Source organism: Varroa jacobsoni, unplaced genomic scaffold (genome assembly GCF_002532875.2).
Source record: "Varroa jacobsoni isolate VJ856 unplaced genomic scaffold, vjacob_1.0 scaffold_882, whole genome shotgun sequence".
Taxonomy (NCBI): domain Eukaryota; kingdom Metazoa; phylum Arthropoda; class Arachnida; order Mesostigmata; family Varroidae; genus Varroa; species Varroa jacobsoni.
In genome coordinates, this window is record NW_019213784.1 from 29,387 (window position 1) to 50,361 (window position 20,975).

General features: G+C 39.1%; 2 protein-coding genes across 5 annotated transcripts in view; one reads left to right on the forward strand and one right to left on the reverse strand.

Moving 5' to 3' along the window:
• The window catches only part of LOC111264647 (acid-sensing ion channel 1), a 14,725-nt gene extending 6,308 nt beyond the window's left edge, over positions 1-8,417 (forward strand). The window contains exons 2-14 of one of the 4 annotated variants that reach the window (XM_022840706.2): positions 2,043-2,284; positions 2,535-2,729; positions 3,152-3,264; positions 3,731-3,862; positions 4,349-4,476; positions 4,686-4,800; positions 5,472-5,544; positions 5,710-5,755; positions 6,311-6,327; positions 6,482-6,557; positions 6,895-7,034; positions 7,525-7,613; positions 8,141-8,417. In XM_022840706.2, the coding sequence (XP_022696441.1) occupies positions 2,043-2,284; positions 2,535-2,729; positions 3,152-3,264; positions 3,731-3,862; positions 4,349-4,476; positions 4,686-4,800; positions 5,472-5,544; positions 5,710-5,755; positions 6,311-6,327; positions 6,482-6,557; positions 6,895-7,034; positions 7,525-7,613; positions 8,141-8,181 (1,407 nt within the window). In that variant the 3' untranslated portion in view covers positions 8,182-8,417. Of the gene's footprint in view, positions 1-57; positions 2,285-2,534; positions 2,730-3,151; positions 3,265-3,730; positions 3,863-4,348; positions 4,477-4,685; positions 4,801-5,471; positions 5,545-5,709; positions 5,756-6,310; positions 6,328-6,481; positions 6,558-6,761; positions 7,035-7,431; positions 7,614-8,140 lie in introns of those variants that run through there. The other 3 variants (XM_022840709.2, XM_022840707.1, XM_022840710.2) reach the window with 3 other exon arrangements.
• The window catches only part of alpha-Cat (catenin alpha), a 28,768-nt gene continuing 16,206 nt past the window's right edge, over positions 8,414-20,975 (reverse strand). Inside the window, exons 6-13 of the mRNA XM_022840705.2 lie at positions 18,680-19,002; positions 18,334-18,490; positions 17,881-18,065; positions 17,551-17,660; positions 17,100-17,151; positions 16,409-16,960; positions 16,095-16,214; positions 8,414-15,923 (exon numbers count right to left, since the gene is read on the reverse strand). Of these exons, the coding sequence (XP_022696440.1) occupies positions 15,759-15,923; positions 16,095-16,214; positions 16,409-16,960; positions 17,100-17,151; positions 17,551-17,660; positions 17,881-18,065; positions 18,334-18,490; positions 18,680-19,002 (1,664 nt within the window). The 3' untranslated portion in view covers positions 8,414-15,758. The remainder of the gene's footprint in view (positions 15,924-16,094; positions 16,215-16,408; positions 16,961-17,099; positions 17,152-17,550; positions 17,661-17,880; positions 18,066-18,333; positions 18,491-18,679; positions 19,003-20,975) is intronic.

Below are 20,975 nucleotides of genomic sequence, written 5' to 3' on the forward strand. Positions count from 1 at the left end.
CAATTTGCTTTTTCAGCCAGTAACTTTTCTAATGAATGAAACTATTCTAACGCAGCTCTACGTATGATGGCTATTTTGAAATCCCACCAGTAATTCAAATTTGGCGGGTTGGCATATCCTATTATACATCCACATATCCTTTCAGATACCGCCATTCATTGCGCAAGTTTGAATTCTCTTGTGCACGCGCTTGATTGTTTCGCCACTACCCACTCACGATTCCGTAGCATTTGTTAGTTCCACCTCATACTGCTTTTTACCGTTTATTAGTTGATGCGAATCTATTTGATAGTACCATGTTTCTACCATACGTTTTCCTCACCCGGCTACAATCGGCACACGCAAATAACATCTATTCATTTTTTTCAGCTTCGTTATGTTTTTAACGTTCTTGGCAATATTTATTGTATAGACAAATTCTCTGGAGCACATCGTCGGTATAGCTTCAAGATTTTGTCTACATTAGAGGGCCTAATCATTCTTTTGACATGTCATTATGGTGACTCCATGTTGTCAAATCAATGGTAGTAACTTCACGATGCGTAATGCTCGGATCTTTTGGGATTATCACCAAGAAAATTTAGAATTACTCGTATTTTTGGTCAATATTTCCCTGTTTTTTTTGTGAGCTTTCCTTTTGTACTTCCAAACTATAAACCGAAATGACTGTTTTGCGTTCAGTGACTCATTACATTCTTTATATGTGACTGGGTGTTGAAATCAGCTTTTGTGATAGTATGCATTCTCGACACATCACGATGCTAAGCAGGCGCGATATACGCAAAGGATGCTTAATACCAGTCACAGATGTAACCATTATATATGCTAGTTTTAAAACGTCTGGCGCGAATCTTTTTCTATCTTAGACCTTCTGCATGTTTTCGAGATCCCTCTTTTTTCTCCTGTGTTCGGGCTTTTCCTCTTCCGTTGAGCGCACAGCGTCTTCTTAGCTACAGTTATTCGTGATTTGTTAACTAAAATTTGTTACTAGGTTTCATTCTTTCATATCGCTCCCTGTTGTTACTATACTTGTGACCCATCTAGTCAAATTGCCCGCTTTACATTTATTTATCTTTTTCATGCAATATACGCGAAACGCGTCTATAAAATACCTCAGTCTAATTACCCAATGACTTTTTTTCATTATATTGTACTAGTATAGGTTGAAAATCAACATAATCATATATATATATCTTTTTTTTTCTACAATTCGCGCAATGAATTACTGGATATACGCTCAATGCTGCTCTATCTAATTCATCTGACACTTTAGTTCATTTTTTTGGCTATTGAATGTTATTTCTTTCACGCCTAGTTTCAACCGACCTCGTTGATACCTTATACTTTTTGTCGTCTGTCCCTCTCCTTGTACTCAATATCAATAGTCGCAAAATATCCAAACTACGTCTAATGATGAATTTAAAAGACGGGTACATTAAAAATACAACACGGTATAGTTTACAACTACTTGGCGGCTTTGTTGCATTTTTGTACCGATGTCCATTGAAGTTCATCTGTAAATTATCTAAAATAATATATTACTTAAACATGAACGTCCGCTAGCTCGCCCGAACGATATGCGATGAATACACAATGACTAGAATCTGCATATTGCCTCTACGATTCCATGGGGTACGCATGAGTGACCCATAATTAATAAGTTAGAGCTATGCTACAAAATGTGTTTTTGCTCGCCCGACTCATCGCTTCATCGTTCGAGATTCAATAATTATCTATACATTCATGTAGGGCTGTACATCAACGTTCGTGCTTCAGGATAGGGCAAGCTGATGTTCGGAATATCAAAGGTATCGATTGTTCAGCCACCGAACACTATTTAACATTGATAAATACGCGTACTTTGTTTAACTCTACGAATAGCTTTAAGCGAAGACCGAACGAAGGCGACATTTTTTTAGAGTAACCTTCATTGACAAGTTAGTATTCAAGATGATATCAGAACTCCCACAGTAAATGTATTAATCCATTTTCAAACGCCAAATCGAAACGTGTGCCATATTAGTAATAGGATTAGCGTACAGCTTTTTTTTTGGGCAATCGATTTCTTAAATTGTACGGCTCGAGGATCAGACGAAGCCGCAATGGAGCTCACACTCTACGGCATAATACGAGTATGCATCTGGCTGGTTTCACTCAGTGGCTTCATGTACCAGGTGTCAACCATATTAAAGATGTATTGTCTCTACCCATTTACTGTCACCGTCGTCGAGCAATTGCAGAAAGGCATTCTGTTTCCGGCCGTAACCATCTGCTCCGAGAACTGGTAAGTGATTGATATGATGTAGGTCAGGGTGAGGCACAATACGCACTAAAGAAAATCCACCCAGGCGTCGATGGAGGCGTTATTCGAATGGGAAGATTATTTCAAACGCATCTGCTTTCACTGGATCAGTGTCAAAGTGATGAACTAGTTGTAAGTTGACAACGTGCGAACTTGATCTGTAGACTTCATGATCATAGAAAAGCGATGGCTTTCACATTTCTATATTGTTATATTTTCATGTTTGTATCAGGATCAATCGTTCCCGTTTGTGCGCCGCAGTTCCTCATGCTTGCGTCGATGGTTCTCAAAATGTCGGTGACAACAATTTTAGGATCGAGTACGATTTCGACTTGCAAAAAGACGTTGCTTTAAAACCGAATGAGGTGATGGAGTGTTACATGCGATCGAACGATCCTACTTGTCCAGCGTTTACCTGCTTTGAAGCGTTAGTATCATCATATCATTTCAGCTAACCTCAACAAATCTGATCGTTCGAATGATAACTTAGCTTAGTGTTTGATATTGCGCAAGCTAGGTATTACAGAAGAGAAAACGATGAGCAAGGTGCAAAAATAAACCTAGAGGGGACACGACATATATAGAAAACGTGGGTTTACTTTTAGGAAAAACGTAAGTTTACGGGCAGCACAGTATAAGCGTATGTCAGACACAAACCTAATTAGACTTTTATTAGGACCACTAATGATGTATTTTCTTGAGTCACATAATTTAAGTACATTTTTTCGACCTTTTGTCGTACGATAAAACGTTCATCTGGCAGTTTGAGAGTGTTCATCTTCATCTGTTAAAGTAGCAAAAGATTATACATTCCCCGAATTCATAAAAATTACTGTGTTTCCCTTATAGGCTAAGGCGTTCCTATTATCGTCATCCAGGACATATGTGTTACACGCTTGATTTACTAATCACAGACCACCGCAGAGACGCCTACCTCGCCTGCAGATCTCCTTGGACCTTGGGTGTGCATTTTTAAGATCTTACGTAACCGTTCTACTTTTATGATTTGTTTGTAAAAAAAAACACGATAAACCCATAGAGTTCAATTTTATTTATTTTTTTTTTTATTTAGCTAAGCTCTGCCGATATTGATGTTATTTACCTTATGACGACAAGTATCCTTATGATGGTATGTTGGCAACCCTTCATGCGATGTCAATGTATTTTATGAATAGAATAAACATGGAAATGTTCTTATGAACGGTTTTAAAGTTCTGCACTGAAACGGCGCAAACAATTTTAACACAACAAAATTATTTTCTGAGGCGTTGCACAACTAACGAGTTGAAACACATATGTTATCCTTTAGATGCATAATTTTACTCAGCTGATAATCTCTTCCCATTTTAAATTGCCGCTTTGATAATGTCAAAGTGTGAAATTACTGTGAAGCATGAAGGAATATGGACTTTTTATATTTGTGAATAGAGTTGACATTGAACGTAATCTGGAGTCCAGAGAAGACCATGAGCCTGCAAAAAGAAAACAGTTACCCTATACTCATTCATCGACCAGAAACGACCCCTCCAGATAAGCTTGCTTCACTAATCGCTGAGGCGGGTAAGCTTTGTTCCGTTAGACGTTTACGTAAATATTTCTACAGGCTGATTCTTTTTTCCTATAAAATATTTCTGTAAAAAAAAAAGTCTTTACACACGAGATTTATGCAGGAGCAAATCTGCTAGTGTAGGTGCATGGTTGAGCACTGGAATTAATAGGTATTATAATCTCAACTCCTTTCATTCATTTTTTTGTTCATCCGGCCATAGATAGCAGCATGCCTATTGTAGACCGTTAACATTTCCGACGATAACTAGCGAAGTTTAACGGACGGGACTCATTCTTTGTTGCGTCGAATAGTGAAGTGTTATTATAATGTTATCTAGTGTTGAACGTTGTTTTTGCGTTTGTTACACATTATTATAAATACATTCACTTTTCACTCTCGCGGGTCGAGTAAGGTCAAGATGGGCTGAAGGGAAAAACGCTATACAATGCGATACACAACGAACTATTCACTATATTGATGTCTTCTACCGGTTTCAGGTATGCTCTACGTCCTGTCGGTGACACAGCAGGTTACAAAGCGCCTACCTCCTCCGTATGCGTCAGGGTGCAGTGATTACCTGAAAGAGGGCGCTGCCCTGGAAATGGGCGGATATCAAAGCCAAGATGTTTGTTGCTTAGCAACAATTGTACAATTGAATATTTTCTTAATATAATAATATTGAGCCTTTTCAAGAACATAAAAAAGATGTGTTCTTAAACTGCTGGAAGTAAATATACGTAGGTATAAAAATGAGAATCTTTCTATTAAAAGTTCTGTCACTCGAAGAAGTATTGTTAAATCTACTTATTTCTAATTGTCTTGGGCGTATTACAGACCTGCATCCAAAAGTGCCGCATGCAATTGGAACATCGTTTCTGTGGATGTGTTAGTCCTCTATATGAATATTCAGCATATTTTGGAAAACCAGCTTGCGCTCGTGTTCACAATGGTCAGCTGTTCTTCCTGGGAGACAAGAATAGATGGATATCAGGGGTTCACTTACTCGTCGCGTTGTTTCCAGTGAAGCTTTGATGAAAGATTGCAACATCCATTGTATAGTTCTGTGTGAAAAAAAAAAGCATAAATATCTAATACCAAAGTACATTTTAATTACAAGTGTTAAAATGCCTTGAGGGCAAATTATTTTTAAATATTCGGCCGTTACCGGTGTTGACCTTTTAAGCGTCGGCCAATACTGCGCCTAGCAGACACTGTTAATTCTTTATTTTGATTCAATAATAATTTGTTTCATCAATCTTCTTACTCGAGTAGAAGTTCTAACTTTTTGGGGAGTTAGTTCCGCCCTATAAGATTTTACGTAGAACGTGTGACGATACTTGCGTACAAATGTTTAAGTCATTCAATTATGTAGATACTCCAATTCAGCTGTTTTGGGTAAAGTTTTTAATATTCTTCGAATTCACGGCTTAACGTGCTATTAGCAAGGATCGATGTGAGCTTTAAAATGTCATTTTAGTGCATAATATGTTAATTTTCAAAAAGGTTAGGTTACAAGACGGGCTGTCTACGAAAGACGTAGAGAACATATTTTAATGAGCCGAGTTCAAAGGTCATAGGTACTCGAAGGCGAAGTGTAGTCACTATGCTGGAATTTTACAGAGAAATGTCAGAATGAACTCGAGAAAAACAATACCTTCATCGTCTGCAGCAAGCGCTGCCGCGCGCCCTGCGAGTAAGCTTTTGCCACTCTTCTTATCGAATCACTCTAATGCCTAATGACAATAATAATAATAATAGTAGCTCTATATGCGCAATGATAAACACTGGGTCGAGTCATAGTGTTTATAGGTAGTTATGATATATAAAAAGTAATAATACGGCACCTATTTACTTTCAGCGAAACAACGTATGACGTTCGGTTGACGGGGATGTCACTAATTCCCGTAAGTTGCATAGCAAAAATTACATTTAATTGTTAGCCGACTGAACTGTATATTTCGAATAAACCTCTCTAGCAGGTTGTCAGTTTGTCTTACATGACTGCAGAATTTAGTCTAACCTAAAGCCTACCGGCCTAATCAGTCATTGAGTATTTTAAGCAACCTTGTTTGAAGACTAGTAGTGCTAATGCAGTCACTAGACGTTTCTTAGCTGGCATTTCGTTGGTTCGGGCCCTACCCGTATTTCGGTAAAGGTGAGCTAAAATACAAAATTAGACACAAAGTGGCATCGGTTCATCTCAGTTTATTAGGAAATTCGTCAGCGAATCTTCCCAGCAGCTACTGCCGGACAAGTCCTTACTGAACACAGTAGCCTCTCTGGGACTCTGAAGAAAAAATGTAATATCAGCTTTTACGTAGACGCCCAACAATAATGATTCATGATGAATTGCCCTATAGGTTCTTTCGATGCTAAACACCAAGGCGGTTCCGAAAATGGCTAGCGGACCACAGTGCAGCAAAGAATAATGTTTTTTTTTTTTTTTTTTTTTTTGGTAGGACAGCACCAATGTCGGGTAAGTATCGTAACTGCTTGTCTTAACGTCTCTTTAACTGCTATGCAAACTGTGTCAGACTATCCGCTTTTGTTTGCGTGTAGGTTTTTATAGATACAAAAACTAAGCGTCCCATTTCACTAATACATATACATCCGGGGATTTTGCTTTACAGTTTGAATAAACTTTTCATCAAGGTAAAGTTTTCTTCAGACACACAGAAGATTTTCCTCTATCAACCAAAACTATCGGTAAGTGAACGATTAAAGGTCTCACATTCTCATAAAGTAAAGTTGCTTTCTATTATAAGTCCAATGGTAATTAGTTTTCTATTGGAATACAGGCGGATTTTTCTCGTTCCGTCCAGAATCAATATCCTTCTAAAAGACCATTGGCCATGACGCGCTGTAGAATAGTTCGAGAACAAAGATGAAGCAATGCAGTTTACTTTCCAGGCATTTAATGCGTAATGGAATACGCCATTACATTGTGATCACACAATCGTTAACCAATGTGAGAACTGAACCCTACGGGTGCACCGAAGGACGCAGCTCAATGTGTAAACATGTCACAATGTGTCGTTTGCAGATCGTAGAAGTGTTTGGATATATGGGGGGATACCTCGGTATGTGGTTAGGTTTTTCACTCTTCTCCATTCTATCCGGCTTAGAAGACAAGTTCGAACGATTCCTTATTCGACGGGCACACGCACTTAAGAAAACCCCAGCGTAAGTACTCAGAATCAAGTTTCGAACGACTAATTTTTCGGAGCCAGATCAGACGTAACGTATTCCGCATACGCTATGCAGGCGGTGGAATTATCACGTATGGAATACAATAGCCTAAATGGTAATAAACTATAAATCACAACTGCAACTTCCGTCGTATTGTAATTTCAGCTATCTGTTACGAACGTATCAGCTTTTACTGTTTCGTAAACCATGATACGTTTCATTTGCCCTATACAGAGAATGACGTTAATCATAAGTAATATTTCGAACTGGAAAGCTTTATTATGAACATTTGTTATCAAACGATTTGCCTTTCTGCTTTGCATCCAAAATGGGCAAATTGTTTATTGTTATGTATTTTAAAAAATGTTTGCCCTCCATGTCGCCGATGTAGGGGACCGCCCATCGAAATAGCGTACGAGATCAGAAAGTATATAGGCGTAGAATAGAAATTAGTACTCTAATGAGTGCCGACTGTGTCAAGCAGACCGGTGCGTTTTAATTCGACAAAACAACGGATCGACGACCACAAGCCGCGCGGAACTTTCGAAAAGCGAGTCACGGTCAAGGATTTGGGTAAGTCAATACGTTATTGTGTAAAAATAGAGGATACGAGTTACCCTTTACTGTTATATTAACATGCTTCTCGAGTACTCGTTTGATGCAAATCTTGGAAGTAAAAAAATCGGTGTTAACATTCGAAAATAGAAAACTTCATTCGCCACTAAATTTGTAAGGTTTTCATTTTAACTTCGATATATTTTCCTCGGTATATAAGCTGATAGGCCCTTTGCTGAGAATCTTTACTTTTGTTAATCAGCATAAATATTTAATGTTATTATTGTATATTATAATATAAGAATATAGGATAAATTAAAAAAAATAATGAAATGATGATGATGAAAATGATAGTAATGATCATCATCGTCCGACAAACCTTAGTCGAATGAACTAAACTATAGTGTAAAGCTGTACAAATATTACATAATTTTTTCCAGTTACATCAGATTCATCTTTATTGTTCTGCAGTAAGTGCTGGATTCTGGCCCTGGTCAAGCAATAATGAATGACGCCCTTAGTTTATCGCGTTGACTGCCTTTCAGACACAACACTCATTGGATCCGGCGGGAGTTCACAGTATTAACTCAGCAACAAATCGGAACTCTTACGGATATAAGAATATACGATAAATTAAAAAAACTTCGACCGATGCTATGTAGAAACCTTAAAGGAGATACAGGCCGAATTGTACCACGATCCTGTAACCTGTAGCCACGTGCAACTGTCAAAAATAACACCATAGTATCTGCGAGACAAATGTATATCTAACATCAATCCATACGTTACTAAACGTCGTTAACAAAGACTCGATAAGATTTCCGAAGCGATATATTTATTGCGAGCAGATGGTTGTATCGCTTTTACTCCGTTTATTTGCCTACTTCGGGGCGGCATTAGTCTCGTATGAATTTTTAGCAACCTATTCATCGATGTGACCATTGGGGGGTTGTCGATCTATCAGAACAATTATTTGCGTACAAATTTGAAAGCTTTTTGGTTTTTTAAACACATCTTACATATATCTCCATAGGTTTACTCTCCACGACCATTCTTCATGGGCAACTCTAGCGTCGTCGTTATTGTCATTTGGTTGATTTTATGACTGTTTGCCCAAAGATTTTCACACGGCGTGTTCATTTTCATCATGTTGTTATCACTTTTATTGACCGAAAAAGTCCCCTTTGACAATAGTGCGTATAATCCTTTGCTAATATCCCATCAAATTTACTCGTTCTAAATAGGAAAAAATTTTTTTTGTATTATAGGTATCAATCGTCTTCTTTTTGTGAGTTATACTGTCATGCTTTGTTTCCTTGGTGCATTTATCGCTCTGTCGGTCACGGCTCAAATCTGCTTCGTTACAACCTTTGTTACAAAAGCTATTATATGTTGTCTCTATAATTTCTCCAAACATGGTTTTAATTGAACTTTACAGGAAGACAAAAACGCAGGCTGTTCGACAATTTGGGACCATGTCTCGTTCATTTATGAATGTCTATACTTACGCACAACTTCCTACGGGCAATACGTAATTTCTACTATGCGTTAAATCTATATAAACTCTTCTACATTGTGATATTTTTACTGAAATAGCGTCGTTCCGTAATTTGTATGTATTACAATCATAAATTTGAGTCGATATAATTGTCTATATAGCAATTACGCGACAGAGGCAAGTTCGTCAAAAATCTTCATTCTTTACTCGTTCGCAGATTTATACCTATCACTAATATTTGAACTGACAAATTTGTTAATGTTCTCTATTATTGTACGTACATATTAAGACGAAGTGTTGCCTAAATTATCTAGATAAAAAATAAAGTGGATTGTCCCAATCGGCAGAAAAAAGCTATATTAATTGTAGATGAGCTTAAACTCATTTCAAGTTATGCGGTAAAAAGCTCACAGAATAATAAATTTAACCATCATCTAAAAAATTGAAAGGCTGAAAAAATATCCATTTATTGGAGACCATGCTAGGCAACGTAATATTTATATATATATATATATAAATAATATAGGCAAAGTAATGATTTTTCCGTGAAAGGATCAATAGCTCCTGAAAAATGCGCAACTGAGCAAAGGTTACTACGGTAGTTTATACTAGTGAATTGTCGAAAAGGTACTGAATGTTTTCCTAGTTTCAAGTAATATGAATCGCGTCGGTACCACTCGCTAGAGTGATTTTGGCAATAGTAGATGTGCTTAATCTATTGGAGTGCCTTTATTTAGCTATAGGGCAAGCAATACGTTATAAGCACACATACTACTACATCTGCCTATGAAAGAAAAAAAATGTGTGTTACATGGTTAAAGTGCGTAAACGGTACAGATGATTTTGTTATTTTCGTTCTTGAGACCTATTCTGAGAGATGTTTCTCGTAGTCTCGGCTGGTTGCAGAGAAAGTGGGCGAAATTGCCAAATACGCATCGCAAAACATTATTAAGCCAACTGAAGGGAGCTAGCTCTAAAAAATACTTCTCGATAATTTATCCAATTGTACTTCCATCTTTGAATCTTCACAGAAACGCAACAAACTCGAGCCATTTCTAAAGCGGTGAAGACAAGTGGGTCACACGTGACACTAATATGCAAGTGAAATTTACTGTGGCAAGCTTAGACTGAAGAAGGTGACTGAAGAAGGTGATCGGAATTATATCATCCATTATCCGCTTGGCACAACAATTGATTTGGATTTTTACTGTCAAAAAACTACCAGGATTACAACAAACCATTGAAAAAATTAACGAGAATCAATGGAGAAAGAAGGCGTTGTTTTCGACCACGACAATGCCGCGCCAAATGCATCTTTCTCTATTCTAAATTGAGAGAACTCGTATAATAAAGTAATTCTTACACCGCAAATTATATAATCTGCTTCGATCTCCGTGGAGCTCTTTTAATATGATTAATTTTAGTTCAATGGAGGGATGCAAAAATTAACATTGTGACAATTCTTCTCTCAGAAACTGCAGAGATTCTATAATGAGGAGTTATGATGTTACCAAAAGGTGGCAGGAAGTTATCGACCGAAATTGCATATATTTAGTTTGCTAATACTATTTCACAGAAACAAAAGTTTTGCCTTATATATATATAGGATTCAACTTCCCTCAGAACAGATCGGTCTGATTTTGTCTTAAAGATGGCGTTCAAAGCGTTTAGTCAACTTACATGACCTGTCAAGTTATAATCGCCAACATAATATAATCGGTTATTACTACAGTAGTTATTTCTGAAGTATTTGTCATATATATCCACCCGCTCCTCAGTTCCTCAACGTATTTAATAGGTCTTCCAGGCTTTGCACCTTGGCAGCTTCGACTTACATCTTATTACCCCCATTGACTGTTCGTTAACATTAATTTCAGTATTATTACGTTGTCCATGCTCGCGGCCGCATAGAAAAAAAAAGTTGTCACAACGTTGTTGAATATCGTGATGTAATATATTATCGGTATTTAAACGGTACTGTCTTTGGCGTAAGTAGTAATTTACATGAAATGTGCTCATTGAAGACAATTAAGGCCAAACATGTCGTAGTGGTAATAGACTTATGCTAAATGGCGCCGGCCTGGTTTTGATGTTCTCTCATCCCAAGGTTCCGTTACCCATCTAAGTCACGGTCGTGAACGGAACAAGTGCTTTTCACGCACGACACGTTCGCAATATGTAGACAGATATCGTAATACTAACATGAACACATGTCAGTTGTGAGACTGGCGATGGGCAACGGCTACATGCAAGTTCGGTTCATAGACATCGCCAGTAATTAAATTATATGAGAGCCATTGGGCACTGCAAAAACAGCGTGGTTCAAAGAACTATTTTTTTCACACCTCGATACGGATAATGTTAGGCTATTTACGAAGTTCGAGACAAATACGCAAGTTACATGAAAATTCTGTAGCCACATTTCCCTGTATTTCACACAAAGAACATCTGAGACACAGGTTTTTTTTGCACAGGTCTCGTCTAGTACGATGGGTTTGTTTCGACTATCATCTTCCTAATGGTTGCACGCATGCTAGGTATGCACAAGTGCGTATGCCTGAGGTTTTGGTTGGGGCAAAATATCGCCGACTCAAGCAGGAGCCGTCTTACCATAGGGGGTTGCCAGGTCTTCCGAGTTTGTCTTCTCGAAGCTGTCCTCGCTGGCTGCTAAGAGTAAAGTTATGTTAGTCATATTACATATATACGATGTAGCATGCAACACAGTATGAAATTAAACAGAAAAAACGAAGAGAAAAGCCAATCAAGTTGTCTATTGTTAGTTTGAACGTCTTATTGTACCTTTCAGTTAATGAGCAGTAAGTGGACTTTAAAAAACTACATCCAAGATTTGTGCGATATTCGATAGGCCATCGTCATAAGCATCACTAGCGAAGTTCGAGTTAAGTTCATGCAGGCACGAGAAACTAAACAGTAACAATGTTAAATACAATCCAATGAAATGATATAAACGATACGTGAATAATACAAAATCATCTGATGCTCCGCCGCACCTGCTCCGCCTTCTTCGCCTCCTCCTGTTGCAGATCCTCCGAACCCTCAAGTTGGCCTCGTACATAAATGCGGGCAGATCTTAGCAGAAAAAGTGTGCTTTGCTGCAAAGTTGCTGCATTTGATGATTTTAAGTAACTGATTCATTGTTGAATAACACGATGTATGAATGATGATGAAAACAATATAGATATAATACACCCAACATAACTTCAAACAGACGGGTTCGGGGAACGGCTATGTGTGTCTATGAAGGCAATGTAACCTCACACGCAGACAAAAACCTGATAACATGCAATAACAGAGGCATACAAGTTCGTCAGTTAAAGGTATAGCTTGGATCGCACAAAAATCGTGCACTTCCAATCGACAACTGTAGCTTATGTCCATCACAGCTGGTAGTACACAATAATGTACAGATATTCCAGTGTCGTTGATGGGACGCTATAGTCAAGTATTCAACATGTGGAATAAAGTGCATCTACTTGATAAGCGTTTAGGAATTTCATGCCCACACATTCTGAAAATTTGCGCTAGAAAAGAATATATCTTGTATGTTTTGTTTTCATTGTGTCGATATATGTATATATATTTGTATGTATGTGTGTATATATATATATGCACCAGGCTGTTTCTTTTCCGGTAGCTGCGAATAGCACATTTACTTTCAGTGACATCGCTCTCAATGACACTGGATCAGTTCGATGCAGAAGGCGCCGGCGGTTCACAGAAGAGTCCATCACTCATGGTCATTGTAATTCTGCTGATTTCTGCGTTTGCTGCTCGAACTTGGGTCATCCTAGCAGTTACCTCTATGCACAGTACATATATGGTATCTTTGGGTCACGATGCGTTTTATGCACTCCGCCGTCTCAATACTTTCTGGCTACTGACCCTGGCTTCCTACGGCATTCAGAAATAAATACGGTTATCGTTTTAATAGCAACCTGATGCTTGCTTGAAGCAATGTGTGCGCACTATGCAAGTGCATAGATTGGTAACCTAGCTCGCCCGGACGACACCTGACGCGAGGCTTATAGTTTCACAGAAAAGCAATACACTGCCATCATTTTCCACAAAGGACGGTAGACTCGCAAGTGCGAACGTTTCACCCAAACGGACCAGAAGGCCCCATCCACAGTCATAGACACATAGGCCATGTTGGACTCGTAATATTTTGATCAAACACTAAACTATTTGACTCTCTCTCTCTCTCTGTATATATATATTAGTCTACTTGTGTTTCGATTGACGATTTGGTCGTATGTGTGTTTGTTTCGACGGATACTTTCTTATCGACATGTGTATATAGAAACTCCTGATTCTTCGTACCCTTATCCATCTAGATTTCCCTTTCATACAGCATCTTTACATCCTCTTTACTTTTTTGAATTAAGTAAATGTCACATCGAAGTACTTCGACGCTTTTAAAACAGTAAAAAAATAGCGCAGGTAAAAAGATCTAAGGAGGCATACAAATTAAATTTACACCTTAGTGTATCAATAGATTTCGATTGATTCAGAAGAATCATGCTCGAGATCTAAGCTACATACTGCCGTACGGCTGTCGGTCGATCAAGATGTATTTTTTCACGCCAAAAGTCGACGAATCCGGCGTTATCCGCAATAAGGTAATATTGTATGTATACTAGATATCTGACAGTTAATAACAATTAGACGAAGAAAAATTGACGTTCAAAGAAAAACAGTCTTTTTGGCAAAGGGTGTTCAGGTGTTGACAATTGAAATATTCTGAGTGGAGCGGTCATGTTTTAAATGTCAATCTACTCAAATCGACGTTTGGCTTTATGCCAGTCTTGTAAAATATAAAAAAATTATGGTATGTAGCCTTGTGGGAAACAAAATAATACGCTGTGAAATTAATTTTCTGTTTTTTGGCAAACGTGTCAAATCAACATAATGCAGGACTAATTTTTTTTTTTTTTTTTTTATATACAGGGACAGCGTCGATAGACAAAAACGTCGTAGAGTATTTTTTAAGCTGCAAAAAATAAGTAGGCAGTATTATTATATTATGTGTTATCTTTTTTTACTTAATATATATTGCTGGTTAGTGATGGCCAAAGCAATGAAATGGTGCGTCGTAGGAGTTCCTCGCTCTACACGCACGACCTTCACCAGCCAGACTCTTCATAACAACTAATATTGGCAGTTCATATAAATTTCACAACTTGTTATTCGTAGAGATAACTTGTTTACGAAGGTGACCCACTTAGAGATCGATTTGTGGCTAAGGTCCCATATAAACCCTATTTACGATGAAGATCTCTACTCGAGTGGGATGAAATATATATGCTGGTCGCGAAAAGTCCATCTTCTTTATTGGCATCTTTTCTTTTTCTTTGATGTTGCCACACGCGAAATACCTATTTTGGGGCTTACTAATTACAAAAATACAATTTCTTACAAACGAGATGGCTGGCTTTGTATGTGCAAACAAATCTCCGACAAATACATGCAACAAATATACCCCAAACACACATCTGCTTTGTGTCTCTTTCCAAACAATGATAGTACATCAAAACGACGAGAATACGCTTAAATTTGTGACGCTGTCCCGGATTCGAGAACGAAATCGATTGACGCCGTGTTTGTGTAGTTTGTTCCGCCCGGATATTTGGGTCATTTCATTGATTCAAAGGAATGTTGGGTAACAAAATGTAAAATCTCGTTCTTCTGGTGGTACGACTTCGTCGTCGGCTTGTGTTTCGTTATTGCTAAGTATCGTTCCCGCCCAGATGTATATGTTTGTGTGTGCACAGAAAATACATGGCTGTTGATAACAAAATAAAATCGTTGTGTCAATTTGTGCCTAGACACTAGGTACGGCAGCACGGATATAATCGGAAAAAATCCGCGGATGTAGGCAATAACAACCTAACCGTATATTATAGTTGCAGTCGAAAATGTATATTTAGGCCAACATAGCGCTAAAAGGCGAACTAGATAACGTGGTGTGCACTGTGTCAAACGAATTCAGGACGTAGTAATGTATAATTATGAAATAAGCAATAAAATTCTTGATATATGATGGAACAACTAACAGTAATATTGTGGCTTCTTAAGATGTACCTTACAGATGGTCATCACTTCGTTGACCCGACCTTTGTCACAGACTACTTACATGATATAATTACGCAATTAATTCAATGGGAAGGTTAGGTGTTTGTTCACGTACCCTAATGCCTAATTTCTATTGCAGGTATGGTGCATGTTATGCTGGTGAGCATACCTAAAGCCAAAGATACACAGTTGGATCCAGCATACGTAATCACAACGAGATAAAGGCCTCATTGGCTGTCTTTTCCAGGTTCACATTCACTCTCTGTTCGTTCTGCTGTGGACTGGGTATTATAGAACTTTTACACTGAGAATTTCAAAACGTTGATAATTCTTATTTGTCTTATGCCAGATCCAACTGATACATTTGCTTTTTTATCAAGCAACAAGTCGTCTAGCTGTTCCGGTATCTGGGACCCAGGCATGTGAAAGGTGGGGAAAAATAACCCGAATTTGATTTGTTACGACCGCTGCAATGGCTTCTGTGTTAGCAAGACTTCAAACCCACGCCGTCACGATAAAAGACATGGTAAAGTTGAATGTATGGAGCCGTTTCGAATAATGGCATGGTGCCTTCACACTGATTCTACGGGGCTGTGAAATTCGCTGAGCGCCTTTATGGGAGTGATGTTCTTCTTCTGCGAACCTTTGCGAACTTTTGCGCGAACCTCCTCGGGCTTTTCGCGTCTCACCAGAGGCTTCTTTTCGGGAGCCTTCATTTTCCAAACCACGATCGGCGACTGCAATTCGAATTGAATGTTGATCAAGCTAAGCAATTATATACAGAATAGAGGGCTAATGATGCTAATCGAAATCTGCCCGCGCGAGCCAAATCTTCTATGCACCAAGGGAGAGCATTGGCATTATTATTATTTGTAAAAAAAACATAACAAAACGAGATGACGACTTACGGTCACGATAGCTCCCTGTCGGGGGTACTTGGTGGATGCGACATATGATGCCTTTACGGTCAGGACGACGGCATTCATGAGGTTCTTCGCGGCCTGAATCAACGACGTCGCGCTGTCCAGCTGTGAAAACACAATCGTTATTATTACTTATGGTATATAGTCCGCCTAGCTACTATTTCGTAAGTCAAGGTATTTCCTAATAATTAAATGACATCTTTTGTTTGAAAGCTATTCGGATATCTTTTCTGCGCCGCCAATATTAGTCAAAATCAATCCTATGATATTTATATTCAAATATATTAATGTGATTATACCCCGGAGACGATGAGGTTGCCGGAGATATTTTGTACGTCGGCCTTGACTTTTGATGTAATATTGAGCTGATGACAATATAGGGCGATACGCTGCAAGTACGCGATCAGATCCTTTTTCGTGTCGGATTCAGGGCACTGATCAGCAATCGACCGGGCCAGCTTGTCCAAGCGTGTACCGTGCTCACTAATCTTCTTAGCAGCATTAATGACGTCCATTGTGGTTTTGAGCGGACCTTTACCACGAGTGAAATCTGTCATTTCCATCATGATCATGCACATTTGCTTGGCGATCACGATAATATCATTGCCCTTATCGTCCCATTTAGCCACTTCGCGATCAAAGCGATACTTCTCGGTCCGGAAGGTTTCAACCTGTGCAGCAATTTTGGCTTTCTCCTCTTCCGACACCATTCGATAAGCATCTCGGGCGTTAGAAACACCAGTGACATCGGGGTATTCGTCGACATCGTGTACGGACGATTTCGTGCTTCGAGTCTCGTACGTATTATCCTCGTATTCGATTTCCGTCTCAGAGTCAAGTTCTTCTGCACTCTGAAAAAGGAACAAATATAATATATATAGAGTATCAAGGAGTTAAGGCTCAATTAGACAGCTTAGTGTAATTAAGCCATTGACTCGTGTTTTGAGTTTTAATTAATTACGGGCGAATTACCGAGGGTCTAATACTTACTCTGTTCATGAGTACGGTCCTCCTGATTTCTCTGACACCGTCATACACTAACCTGAAAAGAGACGGTACACAATGCTTATAGAAATGTTACAATATTTAGTTATAGCTTAATTAAGTGATGATGTCATTAAACGTTTAGCAACTGAATCGTCAGGTAGAAGTAGTACTTATGAAATATTTAAAAATTTGAGAATTTGGTACATTCATCACTAACACTAGGAGGCGGGACCGCACACTTTTTATAAAATGCATATCTATATGCACGTATAGACATTATTGTCTGCCTCATATATAATAATAAATAAGTATATAATGTATAATAATAAATAAGTAGGTAATAATAAGTAATAATAAAGTAGGATCATTAATTAATAATAGGTCGAAATTTGTATAGCTACTGAGATCAACATGTTGAAACCGGTGGAAATCGTGCGCGACACTATGTTCTTACCTAGAGGCATCAATAAAGTCGTTTTCATCGGTTGACGCGCCCTGACTCAAAGCGGTCACGGCGGCGTCCACCTTTTGTGCAAAATTCGGCATAACTTGTTCTCGTAGGGCCTGAAATTAGTAAGTAAAAATATCAAATAAAGCCATTTTTCTCTAAGTATCCTAAATCGTACGTGATCAGGTCATATTTTTCCTTTTGTCCAATGTTTCCTTCTAAATATGTTATTCATTCTTAATTTTCCTCTTCCTTTAACTAATGCTATTTTATGTCGTAAGGAGTTGCACATGCTGCAGAAACTAACAGAAGTTAGGTGATTCATTCATGGACTACCTGTACGGCTTCAAGGACTCTCTCGGTGTAGATGCCAGGTTCATAATTGTCCATTTCGGATGTGACCACTGCTGCGACGCGAGCGGCTCGACCCCTGATAGCGCCTGCCACACGATCAAGGGACACGCCGTCACCTTCTTGCAGTGCCAACACGCACTTGTTTACGTCTTCCAGAATATGATTTTCTGAAATAGAACCATCATTTATAATGCTACACTTGTGCTCTGCGAGTGTTGCATAAATATGGCCAAACATTTGCAACGGTGTTCAAAAAAAAAACAACGCGGCACATTCATATGGAACCGCGGCAAGCATCCTACTATATCGTTTGAGGCCACGAGAGTCGTGTGCCCTCTAGCGTCGGACTCATCATTATCTCTCAATATAAGAAGTTCAGACGGGAGTTGAATAAAAACAACCGGATTACCAACAATCGTATGAACCTGATATTACCTGACACGGCGAGGAAATCATCAATCGTCGTTATATCGTCCACGGCTTCAGTCAGGAGCCGTACCTGATTTTCCCAAGCAGCGCGGAATGCTTCAACGTTCTCCTGTGCGACCTTTGACGAAGGACGAGACGCCAGGATGCGCGCCGCGTTCACCACCTAAAAGTCAAGACATTCTCTAGATAGTAATTAATTTCACTAACTTTCTATCGTACTGTGTACCCTTTGGACTTCGGAATTTTAACACTATATAAATCTTCCAAGTTTAATTGGTTTTCTAATCCATGCGATTCTTCATAGAAACGGAATGATCCAACAAGGTGAGGTTAATGATTTCGTAATATTTACCTGCGGGCATAGCTGTTCAATGTGCTGTGCAGCGTGGCGCACCATCTTGATGCCGTCTTCGTTGTTGGACATTGAACAAGCCAACTGGGCAACTTCGACAAGCTTGGCTGCGTGCTCCTTGAGTAACTGCTGACATTCCTCGACCCGAGCCTCGTCCCCAACCCGCGCCGCTTCGACAAGGAGGTGCAGCGGCAAATCTGGCTCGAGGAACTCGTCACATACGTGGTCGACCACAGCTTTCCGTAGTACCCTGCGTAAATCACGCGTTTTATGGACCATTTGCTCACGAGCCTTATCCAGACCTTCAGAAGGAGAGCGGCGACCTAATATAAAGTACGTGAATATGAATAAGGTGAATAAAACGAAGTTTTGCGCGGCTCAGTGCTAAAAAATATTATTTAGGACCAAATTAAGAAATCAAGCGACCGGCCATTCGTTCGAGAGTCACTTATTGGGACGCGAGACTTGGTTTGCAATGGGCCACTACATCTATATCAGGCCGAAACAGTAGCACTTAGCTTCCGTATTTGCTTCTCCTCTCTTCAATAAATAGTACGATTCCTGTGCTACTTACATTAGCGTCTGCCGGCAGTGGACGCAAAGCCATTTCTGTTCTGGATGTTCCAGTCTGATTAAGCAGTTTTGTTGGGCTGCTGCGGGAATAGCAGCAAAATTAAAGTCTTCTGCCAGACCAAGTTAGATCTAATCGCTGCTAATTCTCTCGAATCTACGAATTTTGTTTAATTTTAGAAATATTTTACGACGAAAAAATCTTAGCAGGATTTGACCACGCCATAAAGTAATTAAAGCGCCCGCTTTTCTGCAATTTTCAGGTATAGATCGATCGTTCCTGCCGGATATTTTAGCCGTTTAAGCGATCCTGAAGAACAAAAGAGCACTGCATCGCATTGAACAGGCGCAAATCTAAACTTTCCTAGCAATTATGTAGTACAAAAAAACAAATGTCACCAACCCGAGACGAAAGCAATCTTAAAGATTTCCATTGCAATTAAATTCAGTCAGTATATTCGTGTTCGATATAGCGAAACTTGAAGAATGATAGTCTCATTGTTATGTCTAATTATATGCTGGCCTGCTATCGAGCCGCTGCGGCCTTTTAGATCGTCTAGGAAAGTTGACCATTTCCGTTTCTAGTTTCAAAATTACTGGCTGTTCTTTCTTAATTAGTTCCATTGCTTGCTTCCTACCTTTGAAGTCATCTTTCTTAAGGTGACACCTTGCCAAAGAGCACGTCAACAATCTTCAATAAGTAAATACTTTGCTCGAAGGCCAACAACCAACAAACCTATCTTTGTCTCCTCTGTACCCTTTTGGGCATTTCGTCTCTTTTTTTGCCCACTTCTCTTCCCGCTCCTTGGAATAGCTAATCAGAAAATAAAACCGGCAAGGCCACCTTCCTTCGTCTATCTATGAAGGCAACTCTACGCATGGTCTTTCCATCCTGTTTTCGTATTTTTTTTAACCTTCAGCTTAGTAATCCTCTTCTGTGTCGCCCTGCACCATATGTGAGAACAAAGTATTTCGAGTGGAGCAGAAACTACAGCCAAAGGAAACAACCAGGAAATTGCAACTACAAACCTCTCGACTTGTTGAAAGAAGCCTGTCTCATTCAAGATCCAGAGTTACTGCCACTTGTGTTGTACTATTCCATACGAGAGACCCAGCCGATCTCTCTCAAACTTTTCTCACTGTTATAGAGAGTCATGCTTCCCGTTTGCTTATTTGCTTACTATATTCTTCATTATGTGGAGGAAAACACTTATAGTACATAGGCTGCTTGGTTACTGAATCTCTAGCTTGGTCACTGAATCAAACTTACTGAACTCGGCCATCCAAAATTGACTTTACGAAGGTGATGTACCTTCGAACGGAAGAAACAAGTTCGGTGTCTCTTGCTTGTGCTTAGTGTCTCCTTGCAGCGTGGACCAAATCCACTACCGCATGAGAAAGAAATTAACTTTTGCAATTTTATCTGCAAGTTATATCTTCATATCAATGTTTGGCTTGGAGCTGAAGATAACTGACGTGTCAGTGTTTGATCTTTGCTGACTAGCTTAAAAACTAAGCTAACAGAGATGGCATGTATTTTGCGTAGTGTTCAACTTTGAATGTAAAGCATATGTCACTGTTACGCCGAACCCCTCATTACGTCATCTAAACATACATCTCTTAGGCTATATCCGGCGGACTTTGAAACTGAATAACTAGCTGGGGTATAATAGTGATGTGTTAGGTATGTCGAGCATGTTAGGCATATTGTGTCTTCTGAAAATTC